General features: G+C 46.3%; 1 protein-coding gene across 1 annotated transcript in view; it reads left to right on the forward strand.

Annotated features, from left to right (window-relative positions):
- Nucleotides 1-278: 278 nt before the first annotated feature.
- The window catches only part of LOC144715518 (F-box/RNI-like superfamily protein), a 30,715-nt gene continuing 14,922 nt past the window's right edge, over nucleotides 279-16,071 (forward strand). Inside the window, exons 1-6 of the mRNA XM_078590453.1 lie at nucleotides 279-548; nucleotides 2,635-2,659; nucleotides 4,605-4,629; nucleotides 8,501-8,515; nucleotides 10,129-10,321; nucleotides 13,938-14,344. Of these exons, the coding sequence (XP_078446579.1) occupies nucleotides 279-548; nucleotides 2,635-2,659; nucleotides 4,605-4,629; nucleotides 8,501-8,515; nucleotides 10,129-10,321; nucleotides 13,938-14,344 (935 nt within the window). The remainder of the gene's footprint in view (nucleotides 549-2,634; nucleotides 2,660-4,604; nucleotides 4,630-8,500; nucleotides 8,516-10,128; nucleotides 10,322-13,937; nucleotides 14,345-16,071) is intronic.

Below are 16,071 nucleotides of genomic sequence, written 5' to 3' on the forward strand. Positions count from 1 at the left end.
CTCTATCTCTATCACACTCTCTATCTATCTCTCTATCCATTTCCCTATCTATCTTTCTCTCTATCCATTTCTCTTTCACTGTCTCTGCCTCTATCTCTATCTATCTCTCTATCCGTTTCTCTAGCTATCCATTTCCCTATCTTCCTCTCTCTCGCTGTCTCTGCCTCTATCTCTATCTCTATCTCTCTCTTAATATATTTCCATCTATATGTATATATATCTCTCAAATACCCTTTCATACACTGGTGGACTTCGAACACGGAGCACAGCGGGCGTGGATGTCTGCAGGAATCATGCGAAGGGGGCGGAGAGATCTGATGAATCCGGTGCTCCCGGACGAAGTTCTGATCGACATTTTTGGGAAATTGCAGAGCAAATCCGATCGGGACGCCTGCTCTTTGGTATGCAGTCGATGGCGCCATCTTGAGCGCGTTTCCCGCTGTTCAATCCGCATTGGGGCCTCCGGCAATGCCGATCTCGTCGTCCGCTGCATCGTTACCCGCTTCGGAGGCCTCCGAGATGTTTTCTTCAACGAACGCGTCTCCGCCGTGCCCTCTGCGTCGATCGCCCGCGCAATGCGCTCTTCGGCCGTGAGTTTCTGAACGTTTTTCCCGGTGATTTGCTGAAAATATCGTTTCATATCATTAATTTGGTGATTACAAGTCGAAAGTGGTGGAAATTGTTTGGTCTGAATGCTGCTCGATTGTCGTCGTTGGTGGTTAATGTTTTGGGAAGCTATGCTAGATTGTTGATGGTTATGAGAGCTGAAAATATCGTTTCTTCTCATTAATTCGGTGATTACAAGTCGAAAATGAGGAAATCTTTTGGTTTGAGTGCTGCTCGATTGTCGTCGTTTGTGGTTGATGTTTTGGGAAGGTATGCTAGATTGTCGATGGTTTTGAGAGCTAAAATTCTATTGGAAGAGCCAAGAAAATTAAATGGGAATCTGTTTTTCTCTTCATTCAACGTATTTTACCGAAATTATTGCTTTGGTAATTGCCGATTTATTGCGGCGGAAATCTTGTCGAAGGATACTTAGTTGTCATCACTTTGTAATGATTTTTTGAAGTTGATGTTTTGAAATCTATGCTAAATTGTTGATGGTTATAAGTACTAATTTATGTGGATTTTTTTCTCATCATTACTAAACCTAATGAAGAGGTAAATGCGATCAATAAAATCAAGTGATACTTTATTTATTTATTTTTTTGAAGAAAATAAGGAAGACCACCCGAAGCGGTGGTCAACCTGATGCTATTAAGAAAAGAAGCTGTGTACAAACCATATACAACCTGACCAAAATGGTCTGCCAGTCACTTCACTCCAAACAAAAAAAATATCAGTGCCTTCACGTCCTGTAGGACATTCTCCATAGAAGCCTTCTTTCCGTTTAATACCACTTCATTACGGCGCAGCCATATCGCCCATAACACCGCAAGGAGTCTTCCCCAATCCAGCTTGCTCCTGTATCTTCCATCACTAGTTGAGGTCTAAAATGCCTCATCTGACGACACATCCGCCCCCGCCAACTCTTGTGATGCCCATACTCCGTGGGCAAAGGGACATGTGAAGAATAAGTGGGCGCAGTCTTCATTGTCTCCGGCGCACAAGGGGCACTCTGTGGATGCCGTTGGGACCCATCTCTTGCGCACATCTCTTGTAACTAATTGTCTCCGCCTCAACAACCCGCTGAAGAGCCTCACCTTGAGCGGGATTTTTTGCTTCATCAACAGGGAGCATGTGGTGGTGATTGCTGAATCCTCCAGCATGTCACCTCTGATCTTCATATAGGCCTCTTTTACCGAAAACGTTGTCCCTGCCATATCCATCCATCCCGTGACTCTCTCGTCGGGCTAAGATGGAGAAGAACTTGTTGCATCTTCATAAATTCTGAAAACCGTGGCTCCGATAATGCCCCTGTCATGCTTGGGTTCCAAGCTCCATCCCAACACTCACCAGTGGTTGCGTGAGAGCTCCGCGCTAGGGCAAAAAGTCTAGGGAATTCTATCTTCAGGATGCCTTCATTGGACCAGTTATCTGTCCAAAATCGAAAATCAGCAGTCTCCCAATTTGGCGCCAAAAAACCGGCGGATACGCAGTATGGCTTGACGTAAACCCTGCCAAAATGGAGACTCCCCTCGAGTTTTGGCCCAACGCCGCTCCCAATCAATTTCAGAGCCATATCTGTCTCTCGGGACATTCAAGACCTGGTCCTCTTTTGCTGATCCAAGTCTTACCACCCACTTGGTCAAGTGATACTTTATGAATGAAAGTGTTTTGGGGATCACTTTATGAATTGAATTTCTGTTGATGTGGCTTTGTGGCTCTTCTATTTTTGTGTACAAAACCTTTTATTGAAATGTATTTTTTGATGGATACTTCTGAACCTCATCGAACCTTTCCGTTTGGCATCAATTTTTAGTCTTATTTTGAAGTTTTGACAACAAAGGGAAACCTTTACTTGACCGACATTGCTGAAAATATCGAGTTCACAGAAACAGTCTTCCCAGTGCTAGGGGTATCAATTGGGACGATAATGGGTAGAGATACTAAGAGAAATAGAGAAAAATAGAGGACAGGTATTCACCTCGCGTCAGGGGTTATATGTCCAATCCCATACTTGTCTTGCTCCAGCCTGTGCCTTGTCCCTTTGGCAAACGTCCTATCCCCTCCCGTGTGTCATGGAACCGGAAAAGAGGCAGAGAGTGTCCCATGTGGGCTCCGCTTTCCCTTCTTGCATCTTTGCTCCGGGGTTCACAAGCCCCTTGGATGGGGGGCGACAGGATGGGAGGATCTGTGTCCAGTATGGCATCTGGGCCTCACAACCCATCCCGAGGTCCCTCTATAGATGCCGTGTCCCGTCCTGTTTCCAAGGGCTTGGAAATGGATGCAATGGGATGTGCAGTGTGTCCCATCCTGTCAGCAAATCCAGCCCTTAATTGCTCTCTTTTGGGCCTGTGGTGTTGAGCCTGCTGCATTAGGACCCCACGTTAGACTGTAGGGCTAAAAGTGTTGCTCCATACTTTAGTGACGGGTTCTTTTTGACGATGTAATATATGTCTGTCTATTTAAGGCCGATTTGGCATTATTGAAAGTGAACCATTTTTGGGTTTACTTTAATCTGCTCGGATGACGTGCTCCTCCGGTCTCTGTGCCTCATCGTTCTCCTCCATTGTCTCCACTTGCGACATCCCATCATTGTCCCTTCTACCGAAACCACCTCATGATCAACAGGGAGGGTGGGAAACTCCTGGTGTCAGTAGGTGACTTCTTGACTGCATTATGGCTAGACGTAAGGGATCGACTCAAATTGAATTGGATCACACTTTGATCAACAATGTGAAAAATCCCATCCACAAAGTGATCTGAATGAAAAATTCAATTGATCATGTGAGCCAGATCTTGATTGTATCCAGGGAACGATTCGGTCCATTGGTCTGTTTGTGCACTGGATTGCAGATCAGACCAAGTTATTCAATCAGATCTATGTGGTGGCTCATTAAGTGGAATGAGCCCGGCCATCCAACCAAAGTCTGCCACAGTTCAAGTCTAGGGAGTGGTAGCAGCGTCTGACAGATTGAAGGGTGTAATCAAGATGAGCCACCACACAGATCTGTGGTGGAGGTGGAGACTGTGGTGGCGGCTGGGGAGGAAGCAGAGTCAGGGGAGTGATGGTGGGTAAGGAAGTGGAGAAGAGATAGGAATGGCAGCGAGAAGGGTAAGCAGAGACAGGGTTAGTGAGGAGGAGGAGATGGGGCTGGTGGCAACAGGGGAGGGGGAGATGAGGTCGATAGCAGTGTGGGAAGAAGCATAACAGGGCACCGGCAATGGGAGATTTCTGGCTCAGATCTTCTCCAATTTCCTACTCATCCATGAACGGAAGCCTCAGGCCACAGAAAGGGATTGCGGGGATGGCACATGGAATCCGATTTTGGAGGGCTGTCTGTTGGGCCAGAGGGTGGAAGTTTTTTTGAGCATGCATCAGTCTTTTACACCTGAGACCCTTGCGCGGGACAAGATGGCTTGTGTTTTCTTAATCAGCCTCACAGAAGATCCCATGGGTGGATGTTTTCTTAGTTGAGGCCATCTGGGGTTCTGTCAAGGAAGATGTGTCCAGCAGGAGGATGGAGTGGGAAGACTAATCACAATGCTATGGGCAATATGACCGCACCAAATTGAGGTTGTGTTTAATGGGAGGACTGCCTCAATGGTCAATATCTATCATGACATAGAGAGTTTTGTTTCATACTGGTTTAAAAAAGGGAGTAAAGGGTGGTGGCATTATGGTCGCTCTTGTATTTTACGTTCATATTTATTAATATCCTTAGGGTTTGATCACCAATCTTTTATGATCTTCCTTATTTTGAACTCCAGACCCCCGCCGACGGTTCCCCCTGCCGGCGAACCTGCAACCCGCACACCCCCCGGCGACGGTGAAGACGGCATGGTCACCACGAGGAGACGAAGAGCGTCGGGGTGATCGCCCGGCACACAGGCACCAAGGCGATGACCACGGTGGAAGGTCGTTTCGCTGGCCACTGCACCACATTCATCGATCTCAAGGGGGCTGGGCTGACAGCGAAGGCAGTAAGATGGAGGATGAGGAAGGGTGGGTGACTGTGCAACCCCGTCGTGTGAAGAAGACAAATACTACGACCATGATACCCCAATCACAATCGTTCCACGAGGCCAACAGATGTTTCAGGTGCTTAGCACAGGGACATCACGCACGTGAGTGCAGAGAGCCTGTGATTTGCCGCAGATGTAGTGGGGCAGGCCATCGCCGAGTAAACTGTCCTCAAAGGGCGAAAAAGGAGGCTGGAGCACATGTTCGGTCAGAGCATCCGCTTCGGAATAACAGCTATCGAGGGGACCAGGCACGTGCTAAAAAGCGGGAGGACTATGCTAGCATCCTACATAGGTGCTTGGTGGGAGACATTTGCGGAGCCTCTCCCTATTTGGAGGGGGTCATCAAGGACCTACAGAAGAACTTCCCGTTGACGGAGCTAGCAGAGGTGCAGCAGTTGGATAACAATACCCTATTCCTCCGGGGGTATCGTTGAAGAATTATGTGGCGATCTGTAGCTGGAGGCAGAGAATCGGAGACACCACGGAGGTGAGATGGCGCCGTGTCCTCCCCATGGATGGGGCAAAAGGAGGAGGAAATGCGGGGTAGTAGTGGAGGCGCATGGTGTCCCGTTGGTACATTGTAGAAGATCGACATTGGAGAGGATGGTCGAGTCTTTTGAACGGCTTACACATATCATCTCGACGGGGTTGGAGTCGGGGGACCCCAGAGTGGTTTTGATGGAAGTCGAAATGGTGGAGGGAGATTTGATACCAGGGTCAATCCAAATCCATGGCTGTGATGGAACTTTTAGAGCAGATATCCGAGCCAGACCACTCCCGCCGACACCTTTCAGAACCGGGGGCATGGGGTTCGGTAGGGAGAGGTGATGGGGAGTACTCCCACGCGTCCATACACCACATTGCAGCCAAAAGATGACGTGATGGCTCCAGTCACCGATAGAGGGGACCAAGCCTAGGGGGAATCTGTCACATCGGCTTCTCCGACACAATTGACTGTGGATGTTCGAGCAACAGAGAGTGGCGGGTCAGACCCTCCACAAAGGTTGAAGGAATTGGATACGCAGGCCATCCTAATACCTCAACAGGGTGACCCTGCCACAGAGGGGCAAGGACAGCGGGGTAGGAGATTAAGGGCAGCCCAAAGGACACGTCGTATCACCAAAGAAGATCTCCGACGGTTTAAAGGCATTGTATATCGTCGGGGAAAACTAGCCTTGACAGATGAGCAGGGTAAGGCGACCTGGCTAGTGTCAGGGAAAAATGGTCAGATGCGGCTGAGAACAGAAGGGCCATCAAGGAAGACAGTTCCGCGTCCGTTGGTGGGTGAGGGGACACAGACTGCCGCTGCCCCAAGCCAAGGAGTAGAAGCCGTGACAGAGAGGAAGTCAGACATGCAGTTGACGATACGTGAACTGGCAGAGAGAGTGGAGCTCTTATCGGAGCAAGCATTGGGGGGGCAATCGCCATCACAATTATGAGGTGCATCTCTTGGAATGTATATAGTATCCGAGATGAGGGGAGACGTGGTGTGGTGGAAGGGTATTTGCGACAATGGGGAGCTCATGTGGTATGCCTACAGGAGACAATGCTGGAGAAGTGTGATGCCAAGGAGTGGAACTTGGTGGGGCGAGGGTTCTTGGAGGGTTTCGTGGCAGTCAATGCAATCGGCATATCAGGGGGCTTATTGGTGGCATGGAACACGGTGACATGTGCTAAGGAGGGGTCTTGGACAGGGCAATATGTGACTGCAGTTAAAATCAAGAGAAGGTGCGACAACTGCCACTATGTGGTGGCATCAGTCTACAGCCCAGTGCTTGCACGCCGGTACATGCTATGGGAGGAGCTGGAAGCAGTGACCTCGCTCTTCCAAGGGACTGCCATGCTTCTTGGCGGGGATTTCAACGTGACATTGGAGGCGGGCGATAGACCGGACGGGACGGGAGGGCAAGATCTGGGTTCGGAGGAGTTTTGTTCCTTTATATCAAGAGCGGGCATGCAAGAAATGGGGCCGATGAATTGTGTCTACACATGGAGAAGTACGGGGGGCCCTAATACTCTCTCTCGGTTGGACAGGTTTCTCTGCTCAATGGAACTATTGGAGGAGTACCCGTTGGAAGATGTCCTTGCGCTCCATAGACCGTTGTAGGATCACACCCCAATTTTATGGCAGAATAATGTCGGCCAAAACAGACCCACATACTTCAAGATGGATAAATTGTGGTTGCGGGAGAAAGGTTTTAGAGAAGACGTGATGTCATGGTAGTCATCTCAACCCAGCGAAGGCACAGCCACGGTGCAATTGGCGACCAAACTGGCAGGCTTGCGCCTTCATCTATCAGAATTCAAGAAAAAGATCCGAGAAGAACGTCACCGCCGTAGAGATGAAGCCCTTACACGAGTTCAGCAGATAGATGCCCTCGAAGATACACGGGGCTTATCTGATACGAAGTGCACGGAGAGAAAAAACTGCAGAGGGATAGTTGATGACGAAGACAAGAAGCTAGAGCTGGACTGGAGGCAGCGATCTCGCCAGCTATGGCTTAAGGATGGGAATGCCAATACTTGGTTTTTCCACTTAGCGGCAAATGGAAGACGGCGCTCGAATCAAATACTCCGAGTTAAAGTGGGGGCGCAAGAATTTGTCGGGACCCTGATGGTTGGAGAAGCACTGGCAAACCATTTCAGAGAAGTGACCAGAAGAGGGGCTCGGAACCATTGGAGATGGAGCGGTAGAAGTGCATCCAAGTTAACACAAGTCCAACAAGATGAGCTTGTGAAGCCATTCATGGTAGAAGAAGTGAGGAAGGCAATCAAGGGCTTGAATGAAGAGGGTGCACCAGGCCCCGATGGATTCCCTGTATTCTTCTTCAGTGAATTTTGGGAGGTCATCGGATCAGAGGTGATGAGTACATTGGAAGAATTCCGGCGTGGTATCTATGGCTTGGAGAGACTAAACCGATCATATTTATTTCTGCTGCCCAAGCGCTCTGGGGCCATCAACGTAGGGGATTTTAAGCCCATTGCACTCTCGAATTCCATATACCTTATCATCGCCAAGGTGTTGGCGGACAGGCTAAGAGTGGTAATTGGAGACCTGATCGGACCCTTCCAATCAGCTTTCATCCCTGGTAGACAACTGGTGGATAGTGCAGTGGTGGCCGGGGATATCGTATCCACATGGAAGGCGAAGAAGAGTAAGGGTTTCATATGGAAAGTTGATTTTGCTAAAGCATATGACTCGCTTGACTGGAGATTCCTATGGTCTGTTATGCGCAAACGTGGATTCCCCGATGAGTGGGTGACATGGGTGAAACGGTGTGTTACGTCTCACTCATTCTCGATATTGGTCAATGGTCGAGCTGAGGGGGGATGGATCCGGCCACTAAGGGGAGTCCGACAATGTTGCCCGCTCGCACCGCTGTTGTTTGTACTTGTGGTGCACACCCTGGCCATATGCACACTCAAGGCCTGCGAGCAGGGCCTTTTCAAAGGATTCCAAACAGCAAGCTACCCCCGAGGGCATTCCGCTTTTGCAATATGCAGATGACACCACCTTTTTCATTGAAGGCTCGATGACAGAAGCTCGCACTCTATCAGCATTACTAGATCTGTTTGCAGACTTCTCAGGACTGCAACTAAATCAAGCTAAGTCCGCGTTTGAAGGCTTTGGGCTTACTTCAGAGGAAGAGACACAATGTGCCGAAGCTTTAGGCACACCTCGCGGTTCGCTACCGATGTGTTACTTGGGTCTCCCATTAACGGGGCGACGTATTCTAGCAGCTGATTGGCATTCGGTGGTGGAGAAAGTAGAAAGGAGGTTGGAAGGATGGCAGAACAAAGTGCTTTCGAAAGGGGGTCGACTGGTGCTTCTACGATCAGTGCTTTCTGCGATTCCGATATTTTACTTAAGGTATTTAAAATACCAGCGGGAGTGGTGAAGTGGCTGGAGGGGGTGATGAGGAGGTTTTTTTGGGGAGGCAGTGGAGAAGAAGACTGAAAGGGGGCGCTAGTAGCGTGGGAGATTCTATGCAGACCTGTAAAGCACGGAGGGCTGGGGATCTTTCATCTGGAGTCGATGAATTTGGCACTATTGACCAAATGGGTGGAAAAGATTGCGACTTCAGCGGAGGGGCTGGTATTCAACATCTTGAGAGACAGATATGGCTATGAGATATACTGGGAGAGACGCTGGGCTAGAGTTAGAGGAGAGTCAACTTTCTGGAGCGGCCTGCGTCAAACCATACCTCGCATTCTCCAGTTCTTTGAGCCCAGATTGGGAGATGGGGCGATATTTCAGTTTTGGACCGACAATTGGTCCAACCACGGCCCAATGCATTTGAGGTTCCCAAGGCTATTTGCGTTAGCACAGAATCCAGAGGCTACGGTCAAGGAATGTTGGGACGAAGCTTGGGTCCCTATGTTGACAGAAGCTTTATCAGAGCCGCGGTTTGGGGAGCTGATGGAGCTGCAAGAGTCAATATTACCCTTCAGACCGATAGCTGATTCCCATGATGGTTGGATATGGCGGGGGTCGTCCTTCTCGGTGAAAGATGCATATTTGAAAATCCGAGGAGCAGCTCGGGACGACGAGACGACGAGTAAAGCCTGCCATATGTTGATGACGCGCAAAGTGCCCCTTGAAGTGTGACTCTTCAGCTGGTTGTTGAGGCGTCGAAGGCTTGTCACACGAGTCTACCGGCAGAAATGGTCCCCTACGGCTCCCACTGGCTGCCCTATGTGTGATAGGGGAGAGGAAAATTGCTCCCACCTGTTCTTCACATGCCAATTTGCACAGGGCGTTTGGGCATTACAGCAATTGCCGGGGGTGGATACCTCCTCAGACGAGGCCTTTTGGGCTATAGTTTCTGTCGGAGGACACGGAACGAGGTGGTGCTCTGGACGATATGGATATAGCAAAACGAGGTAGTGTTTAACGAGAGGCCGGCTTCAGTAGAGAATGCCGTTAATGATGTGGAGGCGCTGAAGTCGTTTTGGGGTGGAGGGAGAGGATAGCCTCTTTTGAGTATGATTGTATATCGTTTGTACACAATTTTTATCGTTAATGATATCGAGTAGGCCACTGGTTCCGGGTGGTCTTCTTTATTGTTCAAAAAAAAAAAAAGATCTTCCTTATTTTCTTCAAAAAAAGTCTACTCCAATTTCTAAGGGACTGACCATCAATGGTGCTGATATGATTCCCCTTAAGGACACAACCCCCTTAAGACACGGTTTAAGACTTCTATTAGAAGAAAAATGGCTTGTGTGAATTCACTTAAGGTGTGTGCAAAATAAGACAGCACGTGTCAAAATTAGGTCTATATAGAGTGAGGGTGAACCCATCATTCTAATGTTGGTTTCCGACATCTGCCTATTTCTTAGCAACTGCTATTGCACATTTGGTTCTCGAATTTCATATCTATGTTTCCATTGAAATCGTAACTTTTTTTTACGCATTTTCCTAGGATTTTGCTTCTTGAAAAATTATGCCAAAATTGACCTCACTGGACAGTCGCCTGCACAGGAATTTACCAATCCCAGCTCCGACTCCATTGTTGAGGCTGAAGACACAGAATTGGAGAGTTACAATCTTTCTGATGCTGGCCTCATGGTGCTTGCAACATTGTGTCCGCAACTTGAGAAGTTGAGCTTAATATGGTGCTCCAACGTCACAAGCTGTGGTTTGAAATCCATCGCTGAAAAGTGTGTGGGTTTAAAGGCTCTAGATATTCAGGTGCATTACTTTTTCACATAGAATTTCTCCTGAAGTTTACATAATTTTCTAGATGATCGAATCTTAAGCGTATCAATTTTTGTTGCTAATCTGCTTCTTCATTTGGTTCTTTTTTATGGTCCAGTATGTAGACCCCTGCCATTGTACTGTCAATAATAACTTCAAAATGACAGCTTTAACATGATATCAAGCTGTTCATCTGTATCCTTATTTTACGTTCTCTCATCTGATCATTTTTATTTACTTTTAATTCTTTACGATTGTAGTTATGCCCTTATATCATCAAATTAAAATGGGCTTCTTGATCCTTTACTACTAAGGTCTGTTTTTATCCCATATTGATAATGAGATTTGAACTTTATTAGTACTGAAAAGTTATTTATGTAATTATCCATGGGCTATGTCTGTTTATCTGGTAGATGAAGCCCTATAATCTGTACCTGTTGGTATTTCAAATCTCTTGAATCCATGCTTGTACTCCAGGCATGTTCATCCTTCTCCTTTCGCTTCTGTCTTCACGCCCCTCTAACCTCATTTCATAATATGGTATCAAAGTAGTAAACTTATGCCATTTTTGGTATCAGAGCACTCTTCTGCAGATAACTCTGCCTGCAGTATCCAAGCCTTCAGTTGGACCTGGAGCTCTACACGATGGAGCTTTCTCTTCCCCATGAATTAAGCCATGAGATTATGTCTCCCCTATGGTTACCTAGCTTTGGATTTCTGAGCCAGTTTCTGAACCGCCAACATCTTTAGTATCAAGGGAGGAGGAATGGGTGAGTTTGAGTCACCGTATTCGAGGTGGTTGTGGAGTTGCCATTCAAAAAGGTGGTCCCCATTTTCCTATTGAGCCACTATCCTCAAGGCAATCCTCCCTGTTTCACCTATTGAGGTGCTGTCATGGTCAGCCTTTCAATTCTTGAGGCATTTTCACCCATTCGTGCCATTTCTGTTTTCCAAGCCGTTCTGACGCAGCTGTGGTCCTCCCATGGCGTAGCTGTGGGCCCCATCAGCAGCATCACATAAGAGCCGCATCAATGTCACAAGTGCACCACATCAGAGCCACATTTGCACATCTGAGCCAAGAATATTGCCATCTTTATCAGCTGATTGGGTTTTCAGCAGCGACTATTGCGTGCGGATCATCCTGCAGCAAGCCACACCTGGTACATCTGGTGATGAAATCATCTGACGTGACTGGGTTTCCAGCAGTTTTTTCAGCCCTGTCTGGTATTATCTGACATCACTTTAACCACATCTGATCTGTTCAATGGCATCTTCATCATCTGTGACCAAGTTTTCTGTACCTCCTTCAGTCATGTATGGAACATCTGACGGCATCTTCATCGGCCACATCTGGTTTATTGGGTGGGGTCCACGTCAAATCCATGTGACAACTCCATTATCTTTTTTCTGTCATGTTCACCTGTAACTTTGAGCTGATAATGGTTTATCCACCATCAGCTTGAGGTGAGAATATCATAATTTTTTGGCTATAAGATAATTTTTGAAGGGTTATGCCTGCGTATATTCAATAAACTAACCCTTAGTATATAATTCAGTCTTCTCTTTCATCTTTCTGGCTTGGACACGGTTTCACACTCTTCTTCTCTTCTGCTTTTACATCTCTCCACTCTCATTTTGTTTTGTACTTTGAATGTGACTTTTTGTTGGGGGCATCATTTTGTGGGAGAGAGCTATGAGTGCTAGGTTTGGAAGAAATGGAAACATGTTGGAATCTTGATCGGTGTTTTATATTATTTATTTTTCAAAGCATAGTTTTTGTCTGGTCATTCTGGTTTTGCCGATGACAAGATTCCAACCTGTTTCCATTTCTTCCAAATCTAGCACAAAACCATGGACCATGGATGGACGGAGAACAGCGTGCCACCCTGAGCAGAGGGCCGTCTGCATTTTGGCATGGCCTGTGGAAATTGCTTTTTCCAAGTCCGGGTATTTTTCTCTGTGAAACTGGGCGCGGATCCACTTTCTGCTATTGGCTAAATGTCTGATCAGCTAGGGACCCTTGTACGGAGTTCCCACAGCTGTTTGCCTTTGCGAGGATGCCTAAGGCCATGGTTAGGGACTGCTCGGACGTCACGTGGAATCCATTGTTTGTCGGCAACCTGTCAACACAAAGGGCAGAGTACAATCAGAGGATGCAATGGTCCCTATTACATCTGTGACCCATGACCAGGACACAAGATGGGTAGATGTGGTCTGGCACAACCTTCTCTGTCAAGGGTGCACGTGTACAAATCAGACGCATACAATCAGAAGAGGAACTGTCAACCATCAGCACATGCTGAGTTGTGTGGATGCCAAAGATGCCCATAAAAGTGCAGTTTTTTAGGTGGCTGCTTCTTAGAGGAATGTTGGTGACGGGGGGCCTTTAAGAAGAGATGTCAAAAGTCCCCACAATGTGTGCTAGGTGCAAAAGGGGTGACGCAGACTGCTCCGATCTTTTCTTCAAATGGCTGTTTGCTTGGCAGAGTTGGCCAACCACCTATGACAGGGTTGATATTCCATGAGATGCCAATCGAGAAGCCAGATACTATGATTCTTATAGCACTAAATTGCTCTGTAAATTAATACCTACATGTTGACTTCATCAAATCATCTCATGTTCGTGCACTCCATGACATGACAGACTGATTGATACAACTCTCCCTCACACTTGCATGCAAAAGAAGAAGCGTGCCGGAGCCACGGATACTGCTCCACATGCATGAGACATCAGACACGATGAAGTCTCAACATTATAAATAAAGAGGGGGTTAGAGGAGGACATCTTGGAATTTGTTGCTGATGCGACCTGAAGGGGCGACAGGAGACCTCCAGCTTCTCTGTGTCTTGCAAGGGGAATCATCCCTTTCCAGAAGGAGATACAACCGATCCAATCAACCTTCTCATCTTCACTATGTTCGTTGTGTTCTTCCACCCGACAAACCTCTTTCTTAAATTTTTTGATTCAAGACAATTACTACTTCTGGAAATTTGGAATTTTTGTATCTGATTCGCTCTCGTATCTCCTAAGTTACTCAGGTGCGTATCACAGACGTCCTTGGATGAGAACACTTTCATCCTTACGGTAACCATCCGATCTCAAAAAATCTTCACGCCAAAAGCTTTGGAGCCTCCTTGCCGTCATGTCTGTTGGAAGTTGTGAAATTGGAGAAGAATAACAAAGAAACTCTTTCCTCAACATGAAAAACAAAATGAAAACTGCTCTGAGACAATTCCAATTTTAAGGAAGAGAAGAAATGATGAGGTACTGTGGGAGGGGAGAACTGTTGTCACCCTAGAATGTAGGGCAAATTAGATTTTATATTTCAGTGTGTACTTTGGTTTAAAGAGGAGACCTTGCCCTAAATCCTATAACTATCAACATAAAAAATGGAAAAGCTGATTCCAGAAGTAATATCTGATTTCAATATCTTTTCCATGGTTTCAGAAAGAACTAACAGCTTTTCATTTCAACGGACAGTTTAAAGTAGAAGCACTTTGGCTTTTAGTTTCTGTATATCGAGCTGTCTCATGCTATATTTTATATATGTTGTTTTTTATCTATAAAGTTTTATTTTATGTGACTCTATTGATTTTTTTTGTAATACAGGGCTGCTATATTGGAGATAATGGCCTTATTGCTGTTGGAGACAACTGTAAGAAACTTGAAGAGTTAAATTTGCGCTGTTGTGATGGTATAACAGATGCTGGTCTGATAAGGCTGGTCCAGGGATGTGGTAGATCTCTAAAGACTATTGGAATCGCAACCTGTTCCTGGATAACTGACATGTCTTTAGAGGCAGTGGGGTCTCATTGCCCGTCTCTTGAGTTTATATCGCTAGACTCAGAAATTACTAAAAACAGGGGATTAGTTGCCATTGCCTCTCACTGCCCAGCATTAAAGGTTTTGAAGCTGCAATCGACAAGTGCAACTGATGATGCACTACTAGCTATAGGCTCGCATTGTCCCTCCCTAGAAGTCTTGGCTCTGAAGACTTTTCAAACTCTTACTGACAAGTATGTCTTTTATATTCTCCGCATCCAATCCTCTTCAAGATTTAGTGTTTGCTACGTTAGCGCGCTTTTATTTAGCAAAAAAATATCCATGTTTTTTGTTTACAAGTATAAACAGTTAAAAATGTTGAATGAGAAAAGAGAAATGAGTGTTAGGATATGCTGATGTATTATGTGTATGGGCTTAGGCCCATTTTCTTCTCCCTCTCTCTTCCTTTTTGTTTATTTTTATCAGGAATTCTTTCTTAAGTTTGTTTGTGATACGATCCCGCTCTGTCGAGACCGTGATCAGATCTGTTGAGGTCGCAATCAGATCATTTTAACTCAAAAGTTCAAATGAAATGATAATTCAGTCTTCCACAAGTAGTTCACTGGGGACAATGAGAGGGGGAGAGAGAGAAGGATATTCCTGGGGTGGAGAGAGAAGAGATGGGAAGGGTTGGGGAGATAGCAAAGGATCGCCGGACACAGTCTTGGACGGCCGGGGGGAATGACTCAGACCTGCGGATACAGAGATGGAAGAGTCAAGACCAGGCAGGGTAGGAGGAGAGGGTTCGCGAGACTCACAAGTGCAACAGACTTCCTGGCTTCCTTCAAGCAAAGCTTGGCTTAAGTAGGGACCAGAGTGGGGTGGGCCTGTGCGTTCGTATTGGGATGCTGTCGGGCCTCCCGGGCATTCACCCACGGACGAATCATATCAGTTTGAGGCAGTTTCTTGGTATCAGGGCTAGGGGCAGGGCTCTTGGTGTTCCCTTCTTAATATTACCCTAGTTGCTGCACCTTCCCAACCATTTGGTGTTTAAATACGAGGTACAAACTGGGATGAACGTTGATTTAACTCCATGGTACAAATGCACCAATGAGAGTTGAGAGTCAGAGTGGACATCACCACTGAGGATAGAGCTATGGCAGCGCGGACGTCACTTGTAGAGTCTAAAACGTAAACATCTATCTTCTGCGATATCAGTCTCATATTGCTCACTTATCACTCTCATATCACTCACACTTGCAGATGGTTCAAACTTCTAGCTTCTTTGATACTTCCTATGCTCTCTTCCATCTGTTCTTCAAGCTTCTCAGTTTCGAGTTAATCTTAATTGTTTTCATCATGTCACTTACACTCACCATGACTTGATCACATTCTTTCCCACTCCATACGCCATTTATATATCTGAAGACTTTAAACTATAAAGGGTCTTTGTTAAAAGAACAAAGGAAATAAGAAAACCTAATAAGAAAACATTTTTTGAACCTAATAAGAAAACATATGACACCATTTCTATTCTATTGAACCTATCAAGGTAACTGGAGAGGGAGGTAAGGGAGCATGGACTAAAACATGAAGTTCAGGCCTCTTTGGTGGCAGGAAAACGATGATTGTTTCATTCCAAACTGTGTAGCACGTGTTGTCACATGCTGTGTGATAACACCTCCCAACAAGCTGAGGTTTGGATGAATTTCTTCTAGTTTGGACATGAGGGGGCCTGATGTTGGCCTCTGGACAGTCCTTTTGTCAAGAGATTCGCGAGCTGTTGTTTTGTGTAGATTTTGCAAAACTCGATATGCTCGGTCCGTCCATGCTAAACTGGGTCAAGAGAAGTGCTGATTGAAGTCCTGTTGCAACACAGAAGTTTGGTTTTTCTTTTTTTTTTTTTGAAAAGACCACAGAAGTTTGGTAGGTCTGTCAGTTTGCTGTGACAATTCTTGAAGGTATTGATATGAACCTTCCT

This window comes from Wolffia australiana, chromosome 19, assembly GCF_029677425.1.
Source record: "Wolffia australiana isolate 7733 chromosome 19, ASM2967742v1".
NCBI classification, from domain to species: domain Eukaryota; kingdom Viridiplantae; phylum Streptophyta; class Magnoliopsida; order Alismatales; family Araceae; genus Wolffia; species Wolffia australiana.